A 10,747-nucleotide genomic window follows, 5' to 3' on the forward strand; every position below is an offset into this window, starting at 1 on the left:
CTAGGAACCAGAGGCTTTGTTCCAGTCCAGAGGTAGCCATGCTTCAGGAGCAGTTGACATGACTCCTACGTTTACCCTACAAAGCACTCAGGCTTCCCTCTAGTGTAAGGCCCCATGTAAGATACTCACAGTCTTGCTAATTATGCTAAAACAGGAAGACACGCCGACAGGTATGGGATTAGGTGTCTGCTCCCTTGAGGGCTTTCATTCTCCTCCATGGTTCCTTCCTTTGATCTGACAGTTTCCCAGGTGAAGGCATGACTTCCCGTTTGGAGCTTAGGACGGTGGCTGGGAGAGCAGAACTTCAGGTGAACTCCTTGTTTGGGTTCAGTGAGGGCAGAAATGGGACTGCCAGGTGCAGGCAGCAAATTCCTACACCAATGTGGCTGAGCTCCAGGAAGCTTTGATGCAGCCCCCTTTGGCAGCTTGCGTTCAGCTCAGCCTTGGGCTCCAGTTCAGGTAAGGGAATACCAAAAATCCATCCCCAGACCGAAGCAGGAGTTGTTCCAAGCGGGTAACCAAAGCCTGATTTCACTACAGAAAGTTTTTTCTGCCAAATCTGTGATTTCACAAGCAGTTTCTAAATACCTTTATTGTATCCAAATGCAGAATAACAGCTTGAGACGGCAAACAAAGAGGAGGTGAATTCCTAGCTGAATTCCTAACCTACCCCCGGGGCTGGAGAGAACTGAAAGGGAGACGAATGTAATGGCCAGGAGCAGAATGAGTATCACCTAAAAACAGACCAGTGTCCACAGACCACTGTGGGCCTGGCAGGTTAACTCAGCTCCTCCTAGCAATTTAAACATGAGAAGATAAAAAAGGCATAGGAGACAAGGACAGATACTGCTCTGATCCAGCTGGGAGGACAGTACAGTTTCTCCCACGTTACAGACACTCCACAGCAGAAAGGGCTAACAGCCTTCCAGAAGAGCAGTCTAATTTTTCAGCACATCTCACCGCCACGCTAGGCACCGAAGAGGTTAGAAACCAAAACGCCACCATGACTACACGCAGCCCCGCGAGCGCAGCAGCTAACGCAGCCCGTGCAGCTTCAGCTCAGTATCCTGCAGCTGACCACAACCTCATTTAATCTCTTCCCTCTGGTGGGGAAAGGCACAGATCAAAACAGCACGACAACATACGCCTTGGGGCCAGCRGGTATTTTCACAGCAGGGAAACAAGCCTGGTCCTGCCAACGTTCATCCCAGGTATGCCATAAACTCCATCCGACATATTTCAGTGTTTGTGTGACAGATCTGAACTATAAATACGGTGGGACCGAACACCCCCCGAGCACAGAGCTCACAGGCAGACCTTCGCAGCAATCCCTTCTGCGGCAGCGAGCGGAGATGACACACTGAGCGCACAGTTCTCCTACGGCAGCTGACTGGAAGCAGGGGACAACGAGGCCCATAACGGATGGGGACCACCCTGTTATCACGTTCAGCAGTGCCTCCAGCTCCTGTCCTTTGCTGCAGCACTGGGAGCTGTGATTCACCCCCTGCCTGGGCAGGGTAGGATGTTCTTGCCTTTGGAATTAGGATCATTTATCAGGGGTAATCCCATAGCTCCAGGAGCCCAGACCAGGCCAAACCCCATAGCGCCACAGAAGGAAACTCTTGCTTGAGAAGCTTTCTTGCCTACAGAACACCGGAGAAGAGACAGAAACACACTGGAAGCAGTGCAACGATGAGACAGAGACTACAAGATGAGGGGTTGGTTCTCCACTGCTTGACCAGAAGAGAGAGAACATCATTTGGGACAACCAGTCTTGACTTTCTTAGCCGCTTCTGCAACACCTCACCTAAAAATCAGTCTGGTAAGAGGAGAACCAGCTGCGGCAGCTGACACAGAGCTTCCTGCCATACCACCATGCCTGGCTGGATCCCTCTGAGAGAAGGACAGTGGCTGGTCATCTCCAGATCTCATTAACATGCAGATTCGGCTTGCTGCCGGCTCTTATGAATGAGCCTGATAACAGCCATCTGACATACGCACTGTGTTTCCATGAGTCACAAGCATCCAGTGCTTATTAGAATACTGTTCCATCATATTTATCTGGCTAGGAAACTCAGCTCTAAGCCCGCACTTTTGTGGGTGGCTTATTAAGAAACAAAGCTGGAACACAGAGAATCAATATTAATACTGAATATAAACACAAGGGGGATTGAGGCAGTAATTCTTTATGGCTTTGCTTCTTGCTTTCCCTCCAAAAGCACAGAACAACTGAGGTTGAGCCAAATTAAACTATCCACATTAATTAGGTGTTACCTTTTGTACTGCCTAAAAGCATGACGGACTTGAAGGGAATGGCTGGTTTGCCACAGGCTCCAAAGGCAATAGTCCCAAAAGTTCCATCTTTCTTGATTCTAATGCAAAAGTCAGACTGGTTTCTCACATTTAACAACGGGATAAAGATGCAAAAACCTGTCTGGCAGCAGAGAGGAGTCAGAGGGAATGGGAGAACCTATGGTTCATGGGCTGGATCCAGCCTTTGGACATGTGATTCTTCCCCCAATAATGTGTGCATTAATATGAGGTCTGTCTGATATATTTGAAAGGCCTATTCATCCTTAACCAAGGAAAAAGTTGCTGGTCAGAATAATAAGTTCCCCTGAACATAAGCCTCCCATTCATTTCTGATAGTCTTCCCAAGCCTATTTGAGAAGCTTATAGTTCCCAGCTGAACTAACAAACATTATGTTCTTCTCATCACTTTCCCTGCCCAGCAGCTCAGCAGCAAAAAAAGACCCGGGGAAAGCCTTTCAAAATAAGGTGGTCCATACACTATTCGTGAGCAGAGCTCCCCTGGCTTATGCCTCAAGCCACCTCCGAACTGGAAGCTGTGGAGCCACAGGTATTCTGTGCTGAATCTGCCCTGCAACTGGCTTCTCTGTGGCGTTTTTGCTTCAGAAGGTAACTATCCTAGTTCAACTCAGTGTCACGCCAGTGCAGCGACACAGCTTCCAGCCAGCCTGAAGCACAGCCGGACCTTGCCTGCATCTGCTGCCTGCATCTGCTGCCCTGACGCAAGCCCTCATTTCGGTTTCTACTGTCAAGTTTTCACCCAGGACTCCTCGGGTCTTTGGGCTGCTAGACAGAAGATCTGGACAGGCCTAGGATAGTTTGGCTTCCAAGACCAAACGCATTTAATTGTGCATGGCTGTATCACCTATTTTCCACCTCCATTCAAGTCCTGACCACTGGAATAAAGCAGTTTGTTTGCCTACAGCCTCGTGAAAGGTGAACTCTTAAGGACAGCACAACTAGAGCAGTGTCATCCACTTGCTCATACACCCATAACTATTAATTATACAGCAGCATTGTGCTGTTAATTCTATCTGTTGTTTTGGAGTTCTGTAGCTGTTTGATGTTGTGTTCCACTAACCATTGACATTACTCCATTTTCTGACCTTCCTACTCAATTGATTTGCTTATCTCAGCTCATTTGAGGAATACGACGATGAGATGTAACCACTCAGAAAGCAGCAGCAAGGACACTCGCCCTGGAAGATTTAAACTGGGTGCTCTGGTTCCTGGGATCTGACCCGTTCTGAGCAGCCAGCTTCCAAAAAGCCAGCATCATCTCTAGTCGATGAGTCTGATGATACTGCTCCTGCCTCTCCATCTTCCGTATCAATTACACTGTCGCTGTGTGGTTACACTGTGTGTATTTCTCAAGTCCCCACATGCGCCTCTGCCCATTACACTAATTCCTATAGGAAAAATTGCTTTGCTATCCATTGCATTGAGTCATCATCACGTTTTTCAGGAACACGCTCTCAAGAAACAGCAGAGTATGGCCATCTGTGCCTGCAGCTCCACACCTCCCATTCCTTATCTCTAACTGCCACTAATTTTAGGAACCCATCACCAGTTATCTTTGCTGGCATCCAAATCCTCTGTGGTGGTTCTCAAACTCCCTAATTTGACCAGAAGGATGATCCCTTTGGCCCCATCATCCTACAGGTCACTGTTGGTGTGATGAAGGGAGTCACCTTCTTCCAACAAAGAACAAGGAACTCTTTCAGGCTAAGGAATACAGGGTTATCCTTAAAGCTCTTCAACTCTCTGCTTTATAGCACAGTCTCTGCTCCAACCTGCCTTGGAGCCTCTACCTACCCTGGTCTCCCTCTGCAGTTGGGCACAACAGTGACTTAGCCCATGGTTTCAAAAAACTACTTCTTCGTACCTCACGCCATCCTCTCTCACACATCCATTTTCTACGCTTCAGACCAAACATTTAAAATACTGCACTGCTTCCCAACCAGGTCCCCTGAGAGTCCTTTCCCTGTTACTGGTGGTTGTAGCTACACTGCTTGACTGCGTAAAGGGCCACGACAAGCAGCGAGCTGAACGAGGCACTTGAAGAAGACCAGCTTCCCGATTCACGCAGCCAGGAAAAACAAGTCCCTAGCAGCAGATGAAGAGAGCGTGTACCAGAGAACATGGTCTGGAGAATTACAAACATCTGGCTGGTTTTTCTAATAGTCTTTGAGCTGAAAACATTGAGAACCGAACAACATCAGTAACTGTTCCGTAACACAAGCAACATGTCTCTGCTCAGCTTTACTGGCACCGCCTAATGAGACAGGTTGCRGAACAGCAGAGAACACGTGTCTTGAATTGCACTGCGAAGTCTGAGCAAGACAACCTGCAGGAGTTCAGCCCTACCACACCACCGGGTCTGCAGTGCCTGTAAGTCGTTACACCAAGACATTAGGCCGTGCGAGAGATTAAGGTTTAAATCAGTCTAAAGTTATATTAGAAAACTCAATCACGCCAGCTTTCCTTTTCCTAACTCGTCACCCGCGAGTTGTCTGGACTAGCCTGAGCTCTCTTGGCGGGGGAAGAGCAGGCAGGGGGACAGCCGACAGAGCCGTCCAGGGACGCACACAGCACGTCCAGGGACACACACAGCACGGCAACGAACTGGGTGTTTACGCGGATGGCGCTGCCCTCTCCTGGGTGCAGCCCACACTGCTCAGCTGAGGGTCACCATCCTGCCCTGCTAATACCGAGTTTGGGTTTCACTCCTCTCAGGCGACAAGAGCAAGAGCCTTTACTGCAACTCCGTTTGTGCCTCTTCTGTAACTTCACAGCATGTGCCAGCAACTGGGAAGTTCCCGGGCTGCTCAGTTTGCTGTAAAGCACAGGCTGAAGCTGCCTGGAGCAGGGAAGGAATCGGTACTTTTCCACAGCGCCATGTCTCACGCCTGACAGCGAAGGTCTGAAGAGGCACACGGAGGCTGGGAGCTTCAGAGGGGGATGCTGCAGGGGGTAGGCAGGCACCGAGACAACAGGTAGCGGGAGCGGGAGCGGGAAGGAAAGAGCAGAGATGCAAAAGCGGCGGCAGCAAGCACGCAGCACAGCTGGACTGCGTGCAGCCGCCAGCCCTGCCATTAACGGAGGGAGCACAGAGCGTCCCTGTCGCTGCTGTCCCTGACCAGGCTCGCAAATCACCCAGCCATCACTAAGCAGCGGCTTCCTGCAATTACGAGCAGCAGAACACATGTGCCAATTAGCTGCACACCAATATCCTCTTTGGCCCTTGATCTAGGCCAGATCTCAGCCCCAGGGTGCAACAGAGGCAGGCTGCTTCCTCTGAGATCCCAGAGAATGGAAGGAGCATCCTCTGGCTGCAGGCCAGGAGGGCTCTCCTCTGCTGCGGGAGCACGCAGGAACAGCGGCTCCTAGCACAGAGCTCCCTGGATGGCTGCACCGGGTGGGAGAGGCTAGAAACACAAAACATCAGGTGTGGTGAACACAGGAGAGCAGCAACGTCCACTCCCATCCTACACAAGCTTTCAAGCTATCAAAAAATGTTTATCCTGTACCAGTTCAGGGCAGCCACCTGGGGAGCGGGAGACCTCAATACCACAGAGTTACTGAGAGAGACCAGGGAACGGCCAAAGAAGTTCTACCTGGTGCTCAGACGTTTCTGTCCGCCCTGTGTTTTGATGACGCTTGTTGTCCCCACACAGAAACTGGTTTTGGTGAAGAGACATTCTCTGAGCCCTGCATCTCACAGGAGCTTTGTAAAATGCTCTTTGCATTTTGCAAATTGCTGCTCTCCAAAATCAGCTGACTGCTGGGCACCCAGCGATATCCTTTCCAGGCCCTGCTGGGCAGCCAGCTCCAAATCAAGTCCCCGGCCCTCGCTGCAGATGAGGTCAGCGCTGCCCTGCCAGCAGACGTATTTTGTTAATGCAGCCCTGCTGCTCATAAAGCATCCTGGGCGCTACCTGTGCCAAGCGAAGTCGCTCTGCAGAGCTACAGCCGCAGCAGCAGAGAACAAGCACGCCTCCCAGAGACCGGTCGCACGCCGAACCTGAGAAACGCACTTGTTAACACCCCGGAGAATTTAACACCGCTAAACACCTCCGGAGTGACGCCACAGCACAACCCCAAACCAGGCAGCCGAAAGAGCAGGCGTGGGGGCAGTCAGCCCCCGCTGCCCTATCTATCCCAAGAGCTGTACCAATGCCTACGCAAACAAGACGCCGTGCAGAGTCACAGCAGGTACCGGCGATGCACCCCTGCCTTCCCCGCGTGCCGGAAGAGCTTTCCTACCTTTCTACCCGTCGGCAGCAGCAGCGTTCACTCGCACGTCTCTAAAGGCCACTCACCTCTCGACTTCAGAAACATTGTTGATCCTTGCGGCTTCCAGCAGAGCATCTTCTGAAAAGAGACACAGGCGAGAAAGCAAGTTAGTACCAAACATACATAGGTGCTTAACAACCCGGAGATGGGGCAGGCCGCTGCTGCAGAGGCGGCAGGTGCTTTGTGCTCTTACCAAACGACGCAGGCTAGGAAGATCTCTTTCTGAAACCAAGTTATTTCAAAATTACTTGCTTGCCAACTTTCCACAGCCTCCCTGGAAGCCCTAGTGTCAGGCTCTGGGAGAGACAGGGCTGAATAGCAGCTCTCCAAACGTGGGCATGGGGCACAGGAACGGGGTCGAGAGTACACAGGTGGGGGAGCCTCTGAGCAAGCCGAATCCCTGGCCTGGTTGCACAGGTCCCTTCCTCAGCGCTCCCAGTTCAAACACAGACGTTCAACCAGCAGAAACAGCAGCTCCTGGCATGCTGCGTGACAGAGTCCCCTGGGCAGCAGCGCGGATCACCCGTATCTGCAGGAAACTAACCGCGATCCTGGCTACGGGCATGCCAGCGCAGCCCACCTGGGTTCAGAAGGTGTCACTGCACTAGTCTAGCAAAAAGCTAAGACCGGAGCGGAGGGGAAAGGACCCTGCTGTGGCTCTGGGGCTTTTTCAACGAGCCAGTGGCGGCCTCCTGCTTGCGCAGGGCTGCAGCAAGGAAGCAACTGCCTGAACAGCTGGAGAAGCAAAGACTTCTCCCGTGCTTGAAAAGCAAACTGTGGCCTCCTGCGTCCAGCAGGCATCACAGGGCACTGTCACCCACGGCAGCCACAGCGTCAGCCAGGGGTTTCCAAACAGCAGAACAAGGCCAGCGAGTGCCTCATGGAAGACTAAGAATGACATCTCCTGGCTAAAAAGGGTAAGGGCAGCACCCCAGGTCTAACGCTCCAGCCACGACCTCAAAGCAAGACGAAGCCACCCCCCCAAAAGGAAGATTTCTTCCTTTTCCCCACAAGCACAGCGTGTTGCAAGCCAGCAACCCAGCAGCTTGCGCGGACACCGCGTGCGATAGCGGTGCTGCGGCCTCCTGACAAATCCGTCCTGCTGCATCTCTAAGCACAGAGCTGCTGGAGCAGGACTTCTTTACAAGAGCGCAAGAGGCAACAGCTGCGTCAAGACGTTTGGGAAGCTGGGACAATTGTCCCCAGTTCTTACCACCTCCGGGCGCTCTCTTCTCAATCCCCAACCTTTCAAGCCTCGTTCGCCTTCTTCCAGGCGTTCGCACCAGAGGCTCAGCCCTCTGCCTTGGATTTTAACCTAGGCAGGAGCCCCAACAGACACAGCTCTCCGACCTGCCCGCCCCATTCCCCATGGTGCCTGGACACCCTAACATACAGCCACAGCTGGACAGGAGGCAATGGTTACCGCTTAATCCAAGTAGCCGGTTGTTTGCTTTCCGGTTGCAGAGGTTCTAGCAACACTGTGAATCTCAACGTTTGCTCCGGTGCTTCAGAACGAGCAAGCAACAGCGTCAGCACGCTGCAGATAACTCTTTGGGCTGAGGAACGTCATCAGTGCAGATGCACATCCAAACTAAGAGTTTTCCAGCACTAATCGATCCTGATCTTACTAGGAAAACGGAGATCAGTGGGCACCCCAGGTTTATCTCGGCAGCGTGCCGTCAAAGACAGCTCGCCGGGCTGATTGTGTCAGAGTGGAGCGGTGGGTACGTTCACGGGGCTGTCCGGGGAGCCGACGGCTGCTAGCTGGCTTGAGCCCCCACAGCAGAGCACCCACAGTCGCACAGGCCACAGCCTGTGCCGCACAGCTCCACCTGAGACACGGGTAAACTCGGAGCCAAACAACCTTTGGTGTTTGAGTTACTGTAACGTGGACTTCAGGTCCAGCGTATGACAGAATCACGGAATGCTTGAGGTTGGATGGGACCTCTGGGATCATCCAGTCCAACTCTCCTGCTCAAGCAGGGTCACCTAGAGCACGTTGCCCAGGACCGTGTCCAGGCGGGTTTCGAATATTTCCAAGGATGGAGACTCCACAACCTCTCTGGAAGACCCGTTCCAGTGCTCTGTGACCCTCTCAGTAAAGAAGTTCTGTAGCATCTCTCCAATACCTGCCCAGGAACAACGTGGAGCCTCCCCAAACCCAACCTCAAAGCAAGAACCAGGGGGAGGCTCTCCGAAGAGCGGCCCAGCCCAGGGAGCTCTCTCAGATCAGACTGCTGCTGCTTTCCTCCGGACAGCCGTGACGAAGCTGCCCGGCCCGGCCGCAGGGCTCAGAGAGGCTCTCCAGGCCTGAAGAGCACCTCGTGGCCACGCACTGACTGCTCTCCTGCAGCAGCAAGCAGGCAACATCCACACCTCACTGTCCTCTCCCGGAAAGGGTCCAACCTGCTTCCCCGCCCTCCGGGCTGCTGGGCTTTGAGCACTCACGGCTCTGTCATCTATGCTGCCGTCACGGCCACATGACAACCGCCCCGATCCGAGCGGGCTGCACGCTAACAAGTCTGTGAACCGTCTCCTACAACGAAGGCAGGAGGCCTCGGTGTCACCGAACTTTCCTAAGTAGACGTGCTCATTGCGCAAGACTTCCCATAACGAGTGAAGCATCCTGAGTAACCGAGCAAACAGCCCGGCGCAGCACTCTGTGCACATTACTCACAGAGAAACCAACCTCGGACACGCTTGAAACCACCGAGTGAGTAAGCGGAGCAGTTTCGAGCCGAAGTCGCAGCCCTTCCTTTCCCAGGCCTGTGCTCACGCCAGCTGATGAAGTCACTGTCACCATCCCCTAACCGGAGGGCAGCGAGCACTGGTTCACGGAGAAGGGAAGGCCCACCTCACGCACGCACCACCTCGTCTTCCAAAGTGCAGAATGATCCTGGATCCCGACCTGCACCCAGCAAAGGACCAGGGACTTAAACACTCCCCCTGACACCATGCGCCTGGAATAGAGCAGAGCAGCTGGTGGGTCTAGGCTCCAACGCTGCCTTGTCCAGTAACACCAAGGAGGCTGCTCAGGCTCCTTCTGGACTGCAGCAGGAAAGGAAAGGGAATAAAAACAGCTTTCCCGGCTGGGGTGGAGAGGCCAAGTCCATGATTGCACCCTGGGTGCTTCAAAATATAAAAAGCTACATGAATGCTGAATACGAGACTTGCTGTGGCCCAAACCCACAGTTACACGTCAGCCTGAAAGCATGCCGCTTGCCCCAACAAATCACGGGGTCTGTCCTGTGCGCTTCAACTCAGACGCACACGTCAGCCTTTGAGGGACGCTAATGGTACGGAAAGGAGAGCTAGTGGCCACCCACCAAGTGCCGCTTCCCACTGTGGGGGTGGACGTAGGAACCACTCAATCATAAAACCTTGGTTTATCAGAGCAGTAATTTAATCCCTTCCCGACTCCCAAACCTTCGTATCTGCCTGAAGTGCCTGAACTAACTTAGGTTCAAGGCAGAGAACCCCAGCACCAGAGAAAGCTGGCGCTATGGCCAACAGGCAACCCGACACTCGCTACACCTCAAACCCTCTCCTGACAGCTTTCCTCCCCAAAAGGGCCTTGGAGGCAGGTCCTCTCCCAGTGCACATGGAAGAACGGTCCCTAGAGAGAAACCGAAGCAGCCTGCATCCGGCAGCGGAACGGGTGCACACAGACTGCCTGCAAATACCCACAGCTCCTGCGACCGTGTGACTGAGCTCTGCGGTGCTCCGAGCGGCGCGGGGGCCAGCGCCCAGGCTGGCAAGCAACAGGAGAGAAGGAATTATTTATCTGGCTTGGTTAACACCTGGTTAATACGGTTATTTTATCTCGGCAGTGAATGCAAGCGCAGTTATCCTCGCACCGCAGAAGCGTTTCAGGGATCCCTCGTGGCTTAGGGACCCACCACGGGGTTAGGGATCGAGAAGGCTCCCCCGGAGAGCACCCTCAGGCCCAGGCCCCGTCCCGCATGCCCCGTCCCCCTCCCGAAAGGCCACGAGCCCTCCACGGAGCGCCCTGCCGCCCCCCGGCCTGGCCAGCGCGGCGACGACGACAGCAATAGTCACCCTTGGACATGTGGTCCCTGGCGTAGCAGCAGGCCAGCGCGGCGGCGGCGACGGCAGGCAGCGCAGCTCGCCGGGGCCAGCT

At 53.6% G+C, this 10,747-nt stretch overlaps 1 protein-coding gene across 3 annotated transcripts in view; it reads right to left on the reverse strand.

The window, feature by feature from the left end:
• The window catches only part of CLPB (ClpB homolog, mitochondrial AAA ATPase chaperonin), a 92,869-nt gene extending 82,128 nt beyond the window's left edge, over positions 1-10,741 (reverse strand). Inside the window, exons 1-2 of one of the 3 annotated variants that reach the window (XM_026079250.1) lie at positions 10,666-10,741; positions 6,633-6,684 (exon numbers count right to left, since the gene is read on the reverse strand). In XM_026079250.1, the coding sequence (XP_025935035.1) occupies positions 6,633-6,684; positions 10,666-10,675 (62 nt within the window). In that variant the 5' untranslated portion in view covers positions 10,676-10,741. Of the gene's footprint in view, positions 1-6,632; positions 6,685-6,799; positions 7,221-10,665 lie in introns of those variants that run through there. The other 2 variants (XM_026079251.1, XM_026079252.1) reach the window with 2 other exon arrangements.
• Between the last annotated feature and the right edge of the window lie 6 nt (positions 10,742-10,747).

The sequence above is a fragment of the Apteryx rowi genome, unplaced genomic scaffold (assembly GCF_003343035.1).
Source record: "Apteryx rowi isolate R43461 unplaced genomic scaffold, aptRow1 scaffold_498, whole genome shotgun sequence".
NCBI classification, from domain to species: Eukaryota; Metazoa; Chordata; class Aves; order Apterygiformes; family Apterygidae; genus Apteryx; species Apteryx rowi.